We start from the raw sequence: 20,899 nt of genomic DNA on the forward strand, positions 1-20,899 counted from the left end.
GCAGGTTCTCCTATTTTCTTGAAGACGTTTTCGAAGTTTTGTAGCATCGCATAATAACGTCATTTCTAATATTGAAAATTCAATGCCTTGTTACGATTTTTATCTAAGCAATATTTTTTTCGTATTATTCAGAACCATTATAATCTGAGATATATTGTAAAAGCTGCTGTTATCTTTCTGTGTCTTGCAGTACGTGTCAAATTATTTTAACCAATTCTTCTAAGATTTTCATTAATAATGTTCAATTTATATCAATTTCTGTTGCATTGACACACAACATATTATGATTAATGCTTTCACATATTTTTGTTTAAGATATCTTTATCACATAGTTATTAAGAAGTGATTGTGCAGTCTAGAGATCATTTGATTAATGCTTATAGTAGTTAACTGCTGTATAGTTCAACAACTAATTTTGTTTTGCGAGTATCAATACTTCACTTTGGTTGGTGTGCCCTTACTCAAACGAAGTTTTTTTTCCGACTATTTAGTATACATATAGACTAGTTATAGATGTTAATTTGATTGCTTAGTAATGCATGATTTCCAAATTAGAATCCTATGCGCTGTAATAATGAAATAGTAAAAATGATGGACTGACAGAAAATGTCGAGAATGCATGACCTGACTCATAAATGTTTTAATGTTAGACAAGTAAACCTTGATAAACTCTGCCATATTTTTTAAGTTTCATCAAGAATTCTGATAATTATCTAGATTCTAGTATTACATTAGAGACAACACTAGTTCTTTTATAATTTTTTTCAAGATTTTTTATCTGTTTATTTTGGAGTCGTATTTTTCTCATATCTAGATCTAAAAAGAAGTAAGTAAAAAAACAAATTACATTTGCACACTAACAAAGTTTGGAATATTGTTTATTGGTAGGCAATCGGGAGTAGAATCGATTATGACTCATGTGACGAGAAATCACTTTAAAAATTCTGTAAAATAGAAAGTCGTTTTTTTTGTTTTTGTATATTTCTCAAAATATTCTTCCGAGCAAATTTTGACCAATTCGAATGGTTTATCAAGGAAAAACAATTTCATCCGTTTTAATTCAAAACTTTCGAAAAGTAAAATATCTATCTCCATGTCGAAATTTTTCTAATGTGCCTTATTTTTTTGTAAATATTTTATCTATTCATATTTTTCTGGTAAATAAATGAAATATATTACTAAGGGGGGGAAAAAAACGAGCAATTATCACATAACATACTATCAGGTAGTGCTAAAACCTGGCCATTTATCAAAAATGTTACTGAGTCTGAAAGAAGTGGTAGAGTTCACAGAGTCTCTGATATGAAATCCCGTTTCACGCCTACATAGGATGAAAAATATTGTTCGCATCACGGGCGTAACACTTTATGCCCTTGGTATGAAAATAGCTATTTTCTCCGATCCCTTTGAAAACGCGTAATTTCATGCATGTAAAGCATGCGCGAAGTAGCGCGTTTCGGGCAAATTCGGAATCGGGCAGACAAGAACTTTCCGCCCAGCTAAACCAAAGCAAATACGGCGCCTCTTCGCGTAACAAATACGTGCTATCAGTTGGTGTCATGTCAATAATTGAACTAAGAAATATATTTTATAAAACATTAAACCATACATTTTTCCCTGTATACATAAATAAATCAATGGCACTGATGTTTGTTTTGAGTACCTTGCTTTTCATAAGTCGGGCAAACAATATCGTGTGTAACATGGGTGGAATGCGATTTTGACTCTCGTTTCGTTCGTGCAGCTAGCTTCACACTCCTCAAAATCGCCTCCTTTCTGCCCTTGATACATAATGTACCAATTTAATTGGATTATGTACCGCATAACGTTTTACATCTATTTTCATCATTTCTGCACAATATTTATAATTTATTCTGTTCCTTGTTTAGTAATTCACGATGAAGTATTTCATGATCCAATGCGGTGCCAGAAATTTCCTTTCCCTGGAGGAAAGCCACTTAACATCAGAAGAGGCCCTGGAAGGCCACGAAAAGAGAGACCACTCGTACGAGGAGTACGGAATCGACCCTTTGGCAGAGGGATGACTAGAGGCAAGGGGTAAGAAACTGACTGAAAAATCCAAATTTATAATTTTTAAAGTATTTAATTCGTTTCACAATATTAGTGATGATTGAATTCAAGGTAGTACTTACCGACTCATCCAGAACAGAGACTTTCTGAAATTTATGAGTAGGCTATTTCAAACTTTTTCGATTTTGAGATCCTGGCATAATAAAAGTAAGTTTTAATTTTCCAGCAAGTCTCCCATGTCCAAAAACGGCTGTAAGAAAAAATTTTTAAAGGCGGTACAATTTGATTTTGTATTTGCTATCCAACTGAAATAGCATTACATACAACTTCAATATATTGAAATGTATTGCCATACATCCAACTGTCGTATTATTGAAAAAATGATACTCCTGACTTGCTAATATTCCACAGTTTTGATGCTTCAAAACCTAATAACAAGACAATATCATCAACAAGACAAGATTTGATTGAAAGGTCGAAATTCTACGCTAACAAGATTAGAATGTCCAATTTTATAAATTGGTTTACCTATTATTTCACTTTGTTTCATGCAATTGATTCTATGCTACTGGAACTCGTTCTACAAATATCCTCTAGTGTTGTATTTAATATAATAATTTTTTAACCCTTTGAGCTTTAGGAAAATTCAATTTTTCAAACTGTGACTTTGATTGCTGATTCCATTTACTGTTGCAGATTTGGGTATATGCGCGGAATACCACGGCGTACAAAAAGCAAAGACGACGACACTCATTCAGAATCTCCAAGCCCGTTACGTAATATAGAGGACCCTTTAGGTGATGGAGAAGGATCTAGCATGGACCGATCAATGCCAGCACCTGAAGAACCACCATATTTTCCAGAACAATGGTAAGCATATAGAATTTATGTTGATATTAACTCATTAATAGAAAAATTTGATTGTATTGTTCATTTTTGAGGGATAAAATTTGATAGTTTCATTGACAGTTCGTATTAAAATAAAACACACTGAATTCTGTGGTGTCACAAAGTTTTACAACTGTGGTGCACCGATAGCATGGATTAGGATAAATAAACAAACCCTTTTCAAGAAGATTTCGTACGCTTTGAATCAACAAAGTTGAATTTAGTAAGGGTAACGCAACAAAATATTGGAACAAAAGAACTATTTTGAAATTTTTCTAGTGACTGAGAGCCTTAAATTTTCAAAAAATGAGTATGCTTGATACAATTCTGGTTTATTGAATCTCAGATAATCTTAAAGTTGAGTGAAATAACGATTTATTCTGAATATGAATTCTTGAAGTAACGTTACTAACTTCAATCACATTAGGATCATTGATTCAAACGTAATTTTACCAGGTGAAACGTTCTCTGCTATGATTTATCATTCTGTCCTTCTCTTGATGTTAGGGTTATTAAGTTTCCAAATTTCGAGACTCAAAATTTCGGGACTTCAACTTATTCTTTCATCTCTTCTTTTGTGATGTACCAGTGGTTCCTTGCAAATAATAGGAGAAACTAACTGTGGTATACGAGTGTGTGAAAAACATTAGAACGATGTAATGGGCTAAAATCTTTGAATATATTATTCTCTTCTAAATTGAACTGAAATTTAATGACAAAGACACTGTAGATTGCCACTGTCTACAACGTGTCACAATCATTGGCTTTTCAGTGTTAACCTTAAACATATACTTTATTTCAGCGCACGTAAAGCACTTTTTTTTTACACCTACTGCAAATATCTTGTACCTCATACTACAAAAACACGAAACGATGCTTGAAACTCTGTTTACATAAATGTGAAACATTTTAAAATTCTTTTTTACCATATCCAGGCAACACACTTCATATACAGTATATGTAATATAAGTCAATTCATCATTGAACTATCTGAATTAATCATACAGTTTTAAATGTACACATTTTTTATGTATATTTTACATAGTTCAGAATATACGTATTTTGGCCAGTGGTTTAGTCGAATATTATATTATATATAATTTGTATATATTATTTATAAATATACATGTATCACATGCTTATGTTGTATGCGCATCAACAAATTTTTCATAAAATATTATCATTCAGGCCCGGAAAAGTGTGTTCATTGTGCAATTTGGGCGAACGAAGTCAGTTAGGGCAGGGTGAGCTACTACGATTGTCCTGCCCTGAGGGATTTAATCTAGAGAAAAAAGTGATCAAAGAAGAAGTTTCCGAAACATTGTTAGACATATCTTCAACTGGAGATAAAAGTCCTCGAGCAGGTGGCTCTGGAGCTGTTACATGTCGCCGGCAAAAAAGTCTGGCCAAATGCAGGTAATACATTTTTAAAGAGTGGTTTGCTGAATTATTGTAGGTTCTTTGTTATCCAATTTAGTTGTTACCATTGTTTTTGACATAGCTTGTACTAAATCCAATCTTTGCATTCTCTTAAGTATTTTAATTGTGATTTTGAACTTATGAAAGCATCTCAGCCTGTGATAAGGATAAAAAAAAATATTTTAAAAATCATGGAGACAAGTGATTGATGAATGATAATTGTTAATTAATAAAATTATTGTGTTATTAATTTCTAATTGAAAAATGTGACTTTTATCACTGTACTGCAGAACCTTATCAGAAACACGAGAGTAATATTTAGATCTAGGAGAATAGCTCTGTTCACTCAGAATAATAATTTTAATCAATTATTATTATCAATCATTGACAGTAAATTAGTGTTTTGTTTTCTTGCTAGAGTTTCATTTCATTTACAGACAGGGTGGCGACTGAACCGCCAAATTAGGGAAATTAGGGAATTTTTAAACTCTGAGTAACTAAGAGAAATATTGTAAAGATATTTTTGTTTTGTTTGTAGAAATACTTCCAGTTTCATTAATAATAATTATTGACAAATTAAATATCAATTCGTTTGAGAATGAATGTATAATTTTCAGATTTACATTTTGATGTAACATCCGATTAATTTTATTACACCATTCTCGACAAGTTACCTTAAACAGCATTTACAGATTGTATTCTCTCATCAATTTACAAAATATATCTATGGTGGGATGTATTTCAATAAAATTGATCGTGATGCCACATAACAAAGTAGGATTCTTTTTCAAAATACCATTTTGCAAATAATGTAAATAACGTGTACTATTTTTTTTTTTTTTTTGTTTCATATATTACAATTAAAATTTTCTCCAACAGAAAAAAAAAAAAATTGTATTTTTTATATCCACATATGGAAGCCTATTCAACATAATGCCGAAGTATAAGTACTTTTACCCCGTTTTTGTCCTACATGAAAAACTGGTTTAAATGCACAGAATAAGATTGTCAAACTCCTTGTTAAGATAGTATATTTCACTTCCTGAGTTATCTTGTGTAACCGTCTCTGCAAATCAGTTTAACATAACAATAATTAAAATGTACTTGATGTTATAAGCAACTAATAAATTTTTTCATTTAGAAACCCTAGTCTTACAAACTTCACGGAACCCGTGGAGGAGTTGAGCATAGTTGGATACGCAGACGAACCAGAAATTGGAACGATATTCGAATCTACCAGACACTTCTACATTCATCATTCGTGTGCTCTTTGGTCAATTAGCAATCAGGAGTTGATTGCCGAAATTGTAAGCCGAGCGGTGGTCTTGGGCTCTTCACGCCGTTGTGCTTACTGTTCGCATTACGGGGCTAGCATTCCTTGCAAGGTCATATTTTTCATTTAATATTCTCATTTTCAATTGTACTCAGTGTATTTCTAAAGCCTTGCACCTGATTCTCCACGTAGTCCAGCAAAATTAGGATTTTTCAGAAAGAAAATCTAAAAGTTCCTCGCGTTTCCGCACTGAGTTTCACGTCAATCACACACGGAAAAGGTGCAATTTGTCTTGAATGCCGCCACTCATTATTTCGAATGTTTTCCAACGTATCAGAACTTCAAGTTTTAAGTATTCACAAATTTCATTGATCCAGCGCAGTCTAAATCGCGATTGCCCGAAAAAAGCTTAAAATCCTTATATGGCTGGGAAACTATCAAAGATATTGAGATACTCATAACTTAAAAATTTTTGTATACATCGAGGTTGCATGAAAAGCATCGTCTGTATTCTTCTTGGTCCAACGAAGATCTATTCTTACAATTTGAAATCCGATAAGCTTTTTGCTACCTATAAAGTCAAATAACTGTACCACAATATTATACGATGCTGAATCTATAATATACATCAACTTGAATTCAATATTTAACATTATTATAATTTATGAATGAATAATTATATTTACCAAATGATTATTGTGTTGAATAGGTGGGATCATGCAATCGTTATTTTCATTTGCCGTGTGCTGCAGCATCTGGTTGTTTTCAAGATATCAAGACATTTACTCTATTCTGTAGTCAACATTTAGGCCAAGTTCCTCTGCTGTGTAAGTATTAGTTTGATTGAAATACTACTGATAATGTGTGTAAAAGTAATCTCACAATTCTATATCAAAAACACGTTGCAAGCCAAGTTAAACATGCTTTTCAACTTATATTCTGAGGTCTATTAAATCTCATGTCCATCCCAATATTATTAAATATTTCATTAACTATAATTCATTCTGTTAACATTCGTACACTGAACTATACAAAAAGCGCACAAGCCCAATTCTTACAAGGGAAACCTTCCAATAAAGCGATAGGTATTGATTTTTTAATATTATTGATTTTGTTCCATACCCAGTTCAGTCCAGTCTATATTACTCTATGTTGTATCATAATGAAATTAATAATTTCAACCCTTCTGTTTCAAAGCAGCACTTGAATCGTTGCATCATATTTTATTTTTCCAGCAAATGGTGACGTGAGTTGTATGCACTGTTATGGCATGGGAGACGTTTCGAACCTGGTAATGTGCTCAATCTGTGGGCGTCATTATCATGGAAGTTGCGTCGGACTTGCCCTTTTACCAGGAGTTCGCGCAGGTTGGCAATGTGCAGGGTGCCGTATTTGTCAAGTGTGCAGGCAGCCAGAGGAGGCATCTAAAGTCATGTTGTGCGAACAATGCGACAAAGCATATCACCCTGGTTGTCTTCGGCCAATAGTTACTTCAATCCCAAAATATGGTTGGAAATGTAAATGCTGTCGAGTATGCACTGATTGTGGATCACGCACACCAGGTGCCGGTCTGTCGTCTCGGTGGCACGCTCATTATACAGTATGTGATTCCTGTTATCAGCAGCGCAACAAAGGTTTTTCTTGTCCGCTTTGTCGAAGAGCTTACCGTGCGGCGGCCTACAGAGAAATGGTTCAATGCAGTTCGTGCAAAAAATTTGTTCACGGCACATGTGATCCTGACGCTGATCCCACAACTTATCATCATCGTAAAGAGGCCAAGCCCGAGTACGAATACGTATGTTTACAGTGCAACCGCATGGCCCTTGTTAAACGTAAGGACAACACTGATGATTACGGAGGTGATTCAAGCGTCACTGCCTCTCAAGAGAGTCTCTGTGGCGATGGAGATTCTTCAGAATTTGATTATCCAGGAGTATCAGAGGATGCGTTGTACTCTATTGGTTTGGGCAAAGGGAAGCCATTCTGTGCATCTAAAATTGCCAAAAAAAGACTCGGTCTCGGAAGCGGAGTAATTGGTCGGCCAAAAGGAGTTGGAAAGTTGAGCTTTCAAAAACGTCAAAAAGTCACCGAATTTGGACGTAAAAGAGGTCCCAAGGCGAAAATGCGTGGAATTTTTGGAGTGCCTGGATTGGGGTTACAGGTGAGCTTTTTTACTGTAATCATGACCAGTCAAATTTTTTTAAACTTGTGCAATTCATTTTATCAATGCATGAAGCATTATAACATGCTAATATTAGCTCTTCGGTCGAAGGTTCACTAGTTATGTAATTTTTGAATTTTGATCATTTGAATGATGTATTTTTGAATTCCACTCTGCGGGAAAGAATTTTGTACTGGCAATTAGTAAAATGGATTACAAAGCAAGTAGTTCACATTTATGTCACATTTGTCATGTCTCCTGCCTAGTCTGCATCTACGTAGCAATCAATAATTTCTGAATTTTCAGACTTGTGTACGTCAGTTGTAAGTCTTTTGTTTCAACCAAATAAATTTAATGGTAATTCCGGGATAATCGCTTATTTTACCTAGATCATTCACTTTAAAGCTTTTCGATAATAGACTTTTTTATGTGTGTAGTTTCTGTTATGTTCTTACAGCGAATTAATAAATCATCAACAAATATCAAAATATAAACAGTCTTCTTTCCGTCAAGCAGTACATATAAACAGTAATCATAGTTGCTTCTCTTAAATCTAAAATTTTTCAAAAACTCATCAAGACATTAGTACCAAGCTCTGGGACTTTCTTTCAGACTGTACAAAGCTTTATCTAATTTGCAAACTCTTTCGGTTCCGTCTTTGTAACTTACTGGTTGTTTTATATGAACTTCTGAGTTAATTTTTGTGTTTAATAATTATTTCAAAATAATCTCCATAATAATTTGTTGGCTTTTGTGTATTTCGATCTGAATTTCTTAGTACAATATCACTTTTTTATCCTCCATTTGTGTTTTTGCATTTGTATAATTTTTATTATCGTATTCTGAATTTGAATCTGGAATACTTTCTATGCTTTCATACAACGATTCATTCGTCTCAGTATTATTTCTGATTTCTTATTCTTATATTTTTATATTCTTATTTCCGATATCTTATGATCTTGAAAAATATTTCATAACGTGTCATTTTTTCTGTGGTATTCGATTTTTAAAATACGCAGCTGCACAGACTATTTCTGGTCAAAATCTCTTATGCATTTTTGCCTCAACTAACAAGTACATATCTAGATATGTTCACAGTGGTTCTATTGAAACGTTACGCGGCTCCATTCAATTCGTGCACATGAGGTGGACAGGAACCCACAACAATTCGTTTTCCCTCAAAAATTCATGAATACGATTGTTTCAGTATTCCTTTCCATTATATAATCTTTTTTACTCAACAGTTTTACTTGTTAAATTTCCGCTGTCGGTTACAAATCCTACTTAGCACTCAAAAACATCAGATTTAGCTTTAATTGAATAAACGTTCGTGACTACCGTAGTCGTCGATAAAAGAAACGAAGCATTTTTCACCCTTTTAAACCGGTCGTTGCAAAAGGTCCACATACATTCGTATGAATTATTTCCAAAAAATCCCTGGTTCGATTTCTATTATTTTCAAATGGAATATTACTCATTTTCTTTTCTATACACGTCTTACATTTCATGTATTCATTCTAGTTAAGCCCCCTTCTTACTAATCTACTGCCGTGAATCTGCTGCTTGTATTATAGATTTTTATTAATTTGCCTCTAGCAACAACAGTACTATAATTTTGAACTTTTGTTTGATTAATTAAATTTGATTTCATATCTTTTACAAAGAATAAATTTATCATTTCAATTTCTACTTTTTTTTTATCGAAAGCTTGAAAATAACTGATAACAGTGCCAACTTTTTATTGCTTTTAGCACTCTGCCATTACCAAGAAATATATCTGTAGGTTTATTTAATTCAATATTATTACTATAAAATTTATCACGATTAACAATATGATGCGTACATCCGCTATCTACTACCCAGTTTATTTTAGTACCGTCATTAGTATTTGTCTGACTATTTACCGCATTACATTCTATAATTATAATCCACGCCCTCAGGCTCGACTTATTTGAATCATAATATTGACAACTGCTTGTATCTCAATATTCTTCTGCTTGACAACCTTGACAACCTTGACAGCTTCGACCTCTGTTATGTGTGCCTCTGTTGTACGTTTCCCAGCTGTCTCTTCAGCCATGTATTGATGACCATTTACCATGCTTCCACAATTTACCACAGCTTTCCGTCACCTGCAGCAAATCTTTCTCGAAATATCAAGCTTTTTCACGTGCGAAACATTTTTGATTTTGTTTTTTGAAGTTTTGTCTATACTCTGTTAAAAACGCATTTGATCGCGTGCTTGCGGTTTTACTTGTCTTTCACTTTCATCATCTGTATTTTGCTTTTCACATATTCCACCATTAGTTTTCTTCCTCCAGCGCACCTACCAAGTCTCCAATATGGCTGTATGATTCAGGCAATGTATTCAGCATGTAGTTTAACTTCTCCTTCTCTGACACTGTAGCACCGGCATTTTTGAATTCGTTTTCGGGTTTTTCAAAATCACAAAAAAATGTTACGAAATCACTACAGTCTTTGAGTTGTATTCTTTCCAGTCTGTTTCTAAAAACGATTTGCAACGCCGTTGATTCATTTAAGTATAGCTCGTCAAATTTTTGTTTAATGTATGCTGTTTCTTTGTTACTCATGAACTCTCATTGTTTATTTGAGATCGCACTGTATATGTAGTTCATCACTTTCAAGTAATTATCTTCCCAATCAGTTGAGTCTGTTACAGTTCTTCTTGTTATCACTAGATCACATTGTTTTCATCTTTAAGTATATTATAAGGCGTTTTTCGCACATCGCGTAATTTTCTCCACTGATCACAAGTATGAACACTTTGCTGGACATTTTCGTGAATTCGATGTATACAACAGAGATAACGCGATTGTTCTTGAATGCTTCTGCGTATGCGAGAACATTCTCACCCTTTTTTCTCACTTTTCATCACTTTTAAACCACTTTAATCCAGAACTACGGTCTGCTACCATGCTATAATTTTAGGATCAAACAAGAGACTCGTGTGTATATTTGTAATTGATAATATAATTGTTGAACAAAATAGTGACTTCTGTGAACATTTACATTTCTATCTTCAAACTTCTGCCCTCTGATACCTATTTTACAGGTGTCGCCGCTTACAAATATAATATAAGTGTATACACATGCACTTAATAGCCCTAATTATTAACTTTGTTAACACTGATCTGCCAATTCGGTATTTTTGTATTGATAAATTATCTTTTTTTTTTCAGCGACCAATATCTGATTCGTACTCAAAATTAGAAGAAGAGCCAGGTGTTGAGAATAGATTGGTTTTGTGCTCGGCAAAAGACAAATTTGTTCTTACCCAAGACATTTGTGTAATGTGTGGAGCAATCGGAACAGATCAGGAGGGTTGTCTAATCGCTTGCGCACAATGTGGTCAGTGCTATCATCCATATTGTGTTAATGTAAAGGTGACTAAAATCATTCTGCAAAAAGGGTGGCGATGTCTTGACTGTACAGTGTGCGAAGGCTGTGGGGAAAGAAATGATGAAGCCCGGTTGATACTTTGTGACGATTGTGATATCAGCTATCATATATACTGTATGGATCCACCACTTGACTATGTGCCGGATGGAACATGGAAGTGCAAATGGTGTGCACAATGCCAGACATGTGGATCGAATGATCCTGGATTCAACAGCGATTGGCAAAAAAGTTTCACACAGTGTGGGCCTTGTGCCTCACATACAGCATGTGCATCTTGTCAGGAACCATACAATGAAGGGGAGCTGATAATTCAATGCGTTCAATGTGAAAGGTGGCTTCATTGTGCATGCGATTCTATCAAGACGGAGGTTGATGCTGAAAAATGTGCCGAAGAAGGTTACAATTGCGTACTCTGTCGTCCCAGAGATGTTCCCCCACCTCACATCTTATGCAATTTACCAAAACCCCTTCCACATAAATATCCTCGGTCACCTCCACCGGTAGCTCGAAGTCCTGAATTGCACAAACCGTCTCCTCAGCAATATTTAGTAGACGGTGTTTATCTGTCAGAAGCTGGTATGCATCACATCAAATCATTAACTGTTGAGCAACAACAAACAAGAAAGAAGAGGAGGAAGATCTTACCGCTTTTAGATAAAGAAGCTGGTATAATGGCTACTATTGAATCTGTAGTAGCTGGTGGCAGTCTTGATAATTCCCTTGAAGATAACGGGAAGTTAGATTTAATAGACGTAAAAGAGGAGCCGATTGAGGTTCTCAAGGAGGGTATGGTATGGACACCGCGTGGTGACCAACCGCCACCAGAAGGTTTTAGCATTTATACCACAGAGAATGGTGTCACAGTTTTGAGGCGGAAACGGCAGCGAAATTTACAAAAACTCGGGATTGGTGGATTTGTTGTAAGATTACGTGGAACTCGTAAGGATAAGGAGGAAGAAGGAGATGGAGAGAAAACGTCTGACGGATTACTAGGAATTGCTGAGGATAAGCCACGTAAAAAACCACAGCGCAGAAAACCGAAGCCAAAACTTTCGGAGTGTTTTCCACTTTACATGCAGGAAGCTTTTTTTGGAAAAGATCTCTTGGATACCATTAAAGACAAAGATATCGAAAGTAGCAGTGACTCTGATACAGAACGTAATGTTGCAAGCAATGCTGATACCATTCAACTCTCGCAGGATGAACTAAAAGCAATTGAGCAAGTCAAGACTAAGCAGGAAAAAGAGGACGAAAAATTTCTCCATGGGCAATCCATCAAACGAGAAGAAGCATTGGAAGATGAAGGTAGCGATGGTGAAGCTCTCGGTGATATCCTTCCCATTTCAGGAGATCTACTTGACAGTGAACTTGTAAATACTATAATGAATGAACCAGATGAAGACTTGGCCAAAGCTAGCGAGGCACTGGAGGACTTACAAGATACGCCTGGACCAAATAAAGATGAACTCACTGACATACTCAGCCCGCACTTCAACTTGGAATCAATGGTCAGGGACACTGGTAAGACATTGAGCATGTCACAATATGATATCTTATATTAAAAATTAAATACTCTGGATTCGGTTGACTTTGCACCTTAGGATAAGAGTGAAAATTGTGCAGTTAACTGTAGCCCACACACTGTCATACCCAGCAGAAGCTAGTAGCGCACTGAGACAGAACGTTGATTAGTAGTAGGAAAGTAAAAAAGTATTACAAGGGAAGGGGGTGTGAGTGGGAATTCGGGAGTACATATGGTGGGGAGAAAGTTCAAACGTGCGGTTTATCGGCATGTAGTTAACCGATGTCCAGTGTAGCTCAACAAATGTCTTACCGGGGTATACATGAATAAGTAGAAAGCTGAAAAAGTGAATGAATTTTCGGAATTTATATCTCAACTATGAATTATGCAATGTGATTTGGATTAATTTTTTTTCAAAAGTATATAGATTGAGCTTCATTCACATATTTTGTTCATTTAAATCAATTGATAGGAAGCATTGTTATTGACAATAACGTCATCTGATTGATTCTGCAACAATTTTCATTGCCCACAATATCACAAAAACGATAGCTAGACCAATTTACTTCAAATCTGCAGATGTTACTCTTAAATAGTTTATCCTCTACGCCATGATCCAAATTTTTCTTCTGTCTTATTAATAAAATGACTATCAATTGAAAACTGACAATTTAATTAACAAAAAAAAGTGGATTCGTGGCAAAAAAGAAAGACTATTTGAGAATACTATCTTCAAATTTGAGGTAATTCGGTTGAGCTGTTTTTGATATATCAAGGGCAGCGCCAATCATATTGTCTGAGCGAAATTAAAAATTCTTCATTCAAACAAAGAAAAATATACAAATAAATCTTAATCTACATGTTTTTGAATAAAACAAATCCTATTCAAGTTCAATAATCGGTTTTTAAGCTATAAATTCTCAAAATCTTTCCACTTGTTCAGACATCTACTCATACATATCCTGTGAAATTACGAGTACACACAAATTTGAAAACAATCTTGTTCGCCAATACAGTATGGTATTTAAAATTTAAGGTCTGCCAAATATGGACAGCAGAGACGTTGAAGAAATATTTAAAGGAGTACTAACGGATGAATCACAAGAGTCTCAAGAATCATCTGTTTTTCCGACACAAACGCAAGCTTCGCATCCGCCATCTTCTTCAACTCCATTAGTATCACCTTCACTGCATCCAGGTAAGTAATATTTATAAATGTTACTTGGAAATTTAAGTATAATATGTGGGGTATTCTATATCAGCTTGACCAGGTACTGCACTCATATTATTTGTTTTTCTCTAACTTTTGGATGTAGTTGGACTTCAATAGCAACTAAATTAATTGTAATACCTACCAGCAATGACTGTCGAAAATCGTGAATAAACGCCTCAACTGTAAAATTTAGTATAAACACCAAAAATACTTCGTTACATTTCAATCATTTTTGCACAAGATCCATGGTGCCAAACGATCTTCCGCTAGTCGTTAAGACACTTGGAGTAAATGTTATTGAACCAAAGTGTGTAAAATATTTTACTTTGTTACAAGTGCAGGAAGTGAATGAATTCCAATGAGTGGGAAGTTTGCAGCGTGAGTCGCCAAGGCGAGTGCACTTGTAAAAAAAAGTTTGATTTCAGAAACAAGGAAGGTGTCCCTGACAGCGTGTAAAATTGGGTTTAGGTAACTTATGCTCAATCACACATTATGCAAAATTGAGTTATTCAAAAGTGCGATGTACCTAAGAAAGCCCTGCTGAAAATGAAAATCCATCATTTTTGGTACTTTTTCCAACGTTTACAGTTAAGACGTTTTTTGAAGATTTTCGACAGCCATCTGCTCATAGGGGATTTTTCAGAAAAATGTAACAAAATAAATTTAGGTGATTTATTATTTCCTACTACACCCACAAATCATTTCGTAATAAACAAATAAAATGAGGACCACGATTGAAACTTCAAGTAAATGAACCGTGAATTGGAGTTACTGATGCAAATGTTTAAGCATTCATATCTGTACAAGTAAAAGTGCATACTATGCAAAACTCAGGCATTATTTTATTAAGTACAGGCGGGATTACGCTGCGTTCGAATAACAGATATGGTTTTTTTTCGCTATAAATCATATCTATTTAACGAATGGTATTTTTCAATTTGTAATGGTTGACTAATATTCCTCCATTTACTTTTGGTATCTAGATAACTATTTTCAATATTAACATCTATTTACACAAAAGTTTACCAATATGTCATTACAGGCTTGAGTTTGAATAGGCCACAGGTGCCTGGTACGTTACCTTCAGTTGGGCAGTCCAATTTGAATTCACCAATGAGTTTTCCACCGCCATCTCCATACCATTCGGAGTACAGCAAGTGAGGATATATTACTACTTTACTACACTCCTATTCTCACATTACACTGTTTTGATAATCTTTAAGTTCATTTCTTCTAAATTCAATGAATTTCGTTTGCCTACTATAATTTTATGCAGATTCAACATGATTAGTGTATCTCTTACCACCCTCTAGAATTTCAGAACTGATTTAATTATCAATAACAGTCCTACAACTAGTGAACAGTAAATAAACTTATCATTATTAAAGTTTTTTCTTATTGCATTGGGTCTTGAAGCAGCAAGTTTTGAAATAATAGTGGCGGTTAAACGACAAAATGGCCTGATTTCACCACGCTTTACAGCATTCTCATATCTTATCTCTAAACAATTTGACAGTAGTCCGCAATTCAGTCCCGCATTTTCGGAACCGCCTAGTCCATGGTTGAATCCAGAAGAAGAAGGCACAGTGGCTGCTACTGGAAGTAGCACTGCTATAACGTACAATCAACGCAGCAACCTTAAAATGGAAGCTGATGAAGCTCTTGGAAGTAGTGCAACTATATCCGCAGTTCTATATGCAAATATGAATCACCCTGAATGGAAAACCGAATATCCAGGTAAAATCTACAGCCGGTCCAAAATCATTAAAACTTGAATTCCGTTGCGAGTTTACGACTTTAATTACAAAAACTTATGGATAATTGTACGTTATTGATGTCAAATTTATGTCACTGTTCTCGTCCCTCTTGTTGGATCACTGTATTTTGACCACTAATGTTTCAAGCGCTGATTTTATTTCCATATGGAAGCTCCAAGAGTAAGAAGTTTAGGAGGCCCTGCCTTAAGTATTGTTAATTACTACTATCATCGTACTATTAATAAAAGTACCATGTTCGTATTTTCTGGAGTGAATTAACGTGGTGAGAACATTCTTCAAAACATTACTATACCAAAGCTTTGAAGAATTGTCACAGTGTATACTATAATTACAGAAGTCACCCGCAAATTAATTGAAATAATCATCAACGCTTAAGACATAAAATGACTTACTAACAAACTAATAGGCTTGTTTAATTCCGCTTGAAAAATACGCATCTATGGATAAGCAGTCAGCAGATTTTAGTTCGATCCAGATGCTTTCCATTAGTTTCTGTGATTCCCATTAATGCGATTAGCTTCTAAATTTTACTATTTGTATGTAAGCGAATTGTAAACTTCTTTTGTGTCTCAAGTATCAAATTCAAATAGGGTTCCAGATTCTTATGAAACATTATTTGTAATAATTTGATGACTATTCCATGTTACAGCTTGGTCCGAGCGTTGCAAGCAGATACTGAAACGATGGCGAGCTTTGACTAATGATCAAAAAGCTCCCTACTTGAATCAGGCTCGAGATAATCGAGCTGCAATTCGCATGAAGAAAACACAACAGGTATGAAAATTACACTAAATGAATAACAAATAATATGAAACAAACGGTAAAATTTCTTGAAATCTTACTCCAATAAGTTGTGTCCATTTATCAGCGTGTCTCGTGCTAACATAAAAGTGAGACTAACAGCTAGTCTATTGTGCTATGTTTGCTCCCTTTAGTAATATTCAATGTAATTAATATCTCGTATTTTTCGTGAGCTAATTATATAGCGAAATATTATTAGAACTTCACACCCTGCTACCAAAACTGAACACTCTTCATTGACAAGTAGGATTTTTCTTATTATGTTTATGAAATTTGTTAACAGTGGGAAATAATAGAAATGCATAAAAATTGTTCGGGATACATAACGAAAACAATTTGGTACCACCTGTTTTTAGTGACTGCTTACCTATTTCACACAATGTTGACGACATGATTGAGGTGATTTTTCAACTCAGATTTTGTTTTGCGGGTTTCTTAGCAGGGTCCTTTATTCATGTGTATGTGAAGCATTCCACGTCAACCAGACTACTTTTTGGCCTCATGATCATCGATTTTTGTGAAATTGATTCATATTGTAAAGATATGTTGAAGCTCCAAAAACCGTCCACCACATTCACTCATAAACGGTTCGCCAACGAGGTATCAAGTTATGAATTTACCACACCTGCTTTTTAGGTACGCTCATAAAGCATAGTGTCTATTGTGTTACTCTTCATGAAAAACGTTACTTCGAAAAAAAGAAAAAAATTCTTCGAATTGGAAACATGTTCCATAACTCATACAACGGTTTTCTGGCATTAGAGTTGAATGAGGATGATCCATGAAACTTTCCAAGCATCTATCACTATCAGTTATCGAAAGGCGAGTTTTTGATTCTACGAAAAATCATTTCGTGCATCTTAAATTACAGAAAGATGACTCCACCGATTTGAATAAAAATTTAATAATCCATCAATTATGTATTAGGTAGTGACGTGTCACAATACTTTTTGAATTGCTACTATTCCCGCTTAGATATTTTCTGAAGATGTGACACGTTTGCTTTAATATCTCTTGTTTTCGAATTACGAAGTGGTGGCAGTTCGAATTTCGAAAAAGTTCACAATAAAAATTTTTCACGAATTTTCCGAGAGTTTGATACACGACCTTTCGTTTTCACTTTATTATAATTCACTGTTATTTATTTAGCAGTAATTCATTCTGGAACACTTTACTTGATTGTTCAAATGGTCTTCCAATGTGTATTCATCACTTCCACAGTATCATTAACCAGTTCAAAATTTTTTTCATTTGACAATTTGCCCTGGTCTCCTGCACTCGAGGATCTAACAAATTAAACTGACCTGTTTAAAATTAGGAATGCGATCATGCAGCCGTATTTAATTGACAGGTATCTGTCAACGTACTCGCGATCAGTACCGAAGTTCTCTGTCGACTGGCAGCTCTCGCTCCAGCGCGATCGTTTATACAGTTAGAAAACCCCCCCTTCCATCGTCAAGCGCAGAGCGGGGAGGGGTGCGCACACAACCGATAATGCTCGACATTCCGAGAATCTTGATTTCAGTATAAACTAAATCTGTACTTATTTATTTGTTATTTATTACTTATATATTATTTAGCGCTACGGTAAATAACCCACAAAGTAGTATTTTTGAATCAAGATTCCGCAGGATGGAACAAACATCTTCATTTCATTCGTCATCACGACTCCGAATTTTATTTCGAATCTCGGAGAGAAGAAACCCTCCTCTGATTGTACTAATTTTAATTCTCTGTTTCTCTCCCTCCCTCTCTCTCGTTCCCATGCTCGCGACGCTAAAATCGGTCCCAGGTTAACACGCGGTTTACCTGTGCACGAGTGAATGATCCGAGAAATCTCGGAAGCAACTTCCGCGAGGGATCTAACGCACACCCAGGGCTATTCTAAAGAACGCTCACGGCCGTATGGCTTATCGGTTTAGGGGATCCATGTCTCCCAGTGCCTTTCGAGATTTCTAGGCAACGAGAGAGAGAGGTTCATATTCTTTGCAGTTAAATATTATTTTATTATTCCTACGCAATCTTTTACAAATTTTCATTTATGAATGATCGTCCTCTCTGAATAAAACAATTTTAAAATTCTCACCAAAGAACATTTCATATGGAAAGGCAAACAAATTCTGGACAAGACCTTTTGCGCGCAGCAGATTTCCTGCGATTCCGTGATCGGAATTTATTGATTGTTCGTTTTGTGAAAATCAGGTCGTGACTATCAATCAGTTCACGTTTCTACATATTGAAATATTTCCACCAAAGAAAAACATCAATAGCGAATATTTAAGTATAAATGCCTTATGCAACATTTTCATAACTTAATTTTTATTTTAATTTTAACATGACAACAAATGAAATCTGACAATCGAGACAAAGTAATGACAATAACTGAACGGAAACGCTAGTAATCAAGTAATAGTAATTGGAACATATTAATTTAGATGAACCAGTTACAATAATTAAATAATAACAACTAAACAGCAACATCTGGCTAGTCTATGTTTTGTGTATCTTGAAATTGGGACGCCTGGCACATAGAAAATTTGGAAACGTTGCAAACACTAAGGAAATCAATTGACGAATTCGAATAATTGCGCGCAGATCTAAATTTTTTAAATCATTTTTTTCCCACTAAAATATCTCAATTTTCCATACAACACGCTACGAAGCTTAACATGGCCTAAAATTCAGTTTACGCGTTACGTATTCAAAAATTTAAATTGCCAAAAAGATTTAATTGTTCAAAAATTTAAATTGCCAAAAAGATTTAATTGTGATACTAGGGAGATATGGAATCTTAAATTATCTCTGTGGAAATAGATATATGATTTGGAAGAAGCCGTAGTATGGAAAGAGTAATAATAAAAGAGTTGTGTTACTTACATGAGCATCTCCATGTCAAGTCGTAATAGTCTTTGATCTTGAATATTTTTATCTCGTTCAATCATTGTATCTGTGTTCGTTGTAGTCTACTAGAACGAAACATATTTAAGTATTCTGCTCTAGGCCCATTTTTTCAAAGTTTTAAGCACCTTAAGTTTTGAAACAACTGTGAAAACAATCGCGAATGACCTGCTGGGACATCTTACAATTTTTGGTTGAGTTTACTTGCATTAGTTGTCGGTAGGTTTTTTTTACAGCCACTGAAGCACTTCAACGAAACCACAATTTTAACTTTCAGCCCTGTAACTCATCTCAATAACAAACACATCACTCTAATTCTTGATCGATTCTCTATTTGTGAACCACATCTCAAGTGAGGGTAGTCTAACGTTTCAAAAATTTGAAATGCCAACTGAGAGATCAATGTAGTTTATGGAGACGAAGAGTGTGTTTTACTAATCCATTTTTTTTTTCTAACTTTCTTTCGTTTTTCTTCTAACATACCTTTTGCAAACTTAGTTTTTAGACTCCAACAAAGCTTCATGATACCGGAACTCGATAGTAAAAATTTGAACACTAACTGATCAGGTTTGAATTTTTCAAACGCTCCAACCGAAATATATCAAATGTATAATCAAACATGAGTTAGAAGTGTTTTATCCAATCTACTTTGTAAAAACAAAAAAATGGCCAAGAGCGCATAGAGAACAAGAAAGTAAAGCTAACTTGCACAGGTAAATCTAGTGACAACAGGGTTGATTGGTAGCGATCGCACGCTAAGTAGGCAACTTAGTGCTGTGTGTGAAAATATGAGATATTCTCGTACAATAATTCATCTGCTTTGTTGTTTGTAGGGTAGTTAAGAGGCAGGTGTAAGTTCAGTATTGGTTCTGTATAATTTATGGTTGGCTAAACTTGTCACATTTCATATTATGGTTGGTGGCGACGTTGGTTGTAGTGGTTATGATGGTGGTGGTGACGGTGGTAGTAGCAGTGAGGTTAAATCTTGCGTTTTACCCTCGCATCTTTTATAAACGCCTTCGTGTAGCACTGAAACTTTGTAGAATTAGAGGGTATCTTTCACTTTCTTGACTAATCTGTCTAGCTGCCTGGGGCGCTGTACAGCCAACCGAGATATGAGCTCAGTAGACACGCTACAGTGGCAGGACAAAGCGTGCCACATGAACGTGACACCACCATTCGCATTGTTCTCTGTTTCTATAAATTACAAATTGGCTCCTAATTTCCTTTGGAGTACTCACAAAAAAAAGTGAAGCCTTCCTTTGATCGCAATTCGATTTTAATTGATTAATTTTCAAAACCACGTCTAAATTTTGGCTTCAATATAAAATGCCTATCCCTAATGAAAAGCACGTGAGAAAATTACTTGAAAACGCTGAAATTAAAGTTGATAAGCTACAGTAGGATAGAATTTGTAGATATCAAGGCACAGTGATGTGTGGGCATGTCGAAAACTTCACCTCTGATAGCGGATGAGAGTTTAATAATTATTTAT

The 20,899-nt window shown here is 35.0% G+C and overlaps 1 protein-coding gene across 10 annotated transcripts in view; it reads left to right on the plus strand.

Moving 5' to 3' along the window:
- Positions 1–20,899, plus strand: part of LOC124302626 (histone-lysine N-methyltransferase 2C-like) — a 75,047-nt gene that overhangs the window by 3,301 nt on the left and 50,847 nt on the right. For 9 of the 10 annotated variants that reach the window (XR_006907747.1, XM_046758955.1, XM_046758959.1 and 6 more), the window contains exons 3-13: positions 1,890–2,058; positions 2,728–2,901; positions 4,108–4,335; positions 5,480–5,723; positions 6,321–6,438; positions 6,847–7,772; positions 10,973–12,713; positions 13,751–13,912; positions 14,970–15,084; positions 15,444–15,664; positions 16,355–16,479. Coding sequence is in view for 9 of the 10 variants with exons in the window: in XM_046758955.1 (XP_046614911.1) it covers positions 1,890–2,058; positions 2,728–2,901; positions 4,108–4,335; positions 5,480–5,723; positions 6,321–6,438; positions 6,847–7,772; positions 10,973–12,713; positions 13,751–13,912; positions 14,970–15,084; positions 15,444–15,664; positions 16,355–16,479 (4,223 nt within the window). In the remaining variant the exon portion in view is untranslated. The remainder of the gene's footprint in view (positions 1–1,889; positions 2,059–2,727; positions 2,902–4,107; positions 4,336–5,479; positions 5,724–6,320; positions 6,439–6,846; positions 7,773–10,972; positions 12,714–13,750; positions 13,913–14,969; positions 15,085–15,443; positions 15,665–16,354; positions 16,480–20,899) is intronic. The other variant, XM_046758963.1, reaches the window with a different exon arrangement.

The sequence above is a fragment of the Neodiprion virginianus genome, chromosome 4 (genome assembly GCF_021901495.1).
Source record: "Neodiprion virginianus isolate iyNeoVirg1 chromosome 4, iyNeoVirg1.1, whole genome shotgun sequence".
Lineage (NCBI taxonomy): Eukaryota > Metazoa > Arthropoda > Insecta > Hymenoptera > Diprionidae > Neodiprion > Neodiprion virginianus.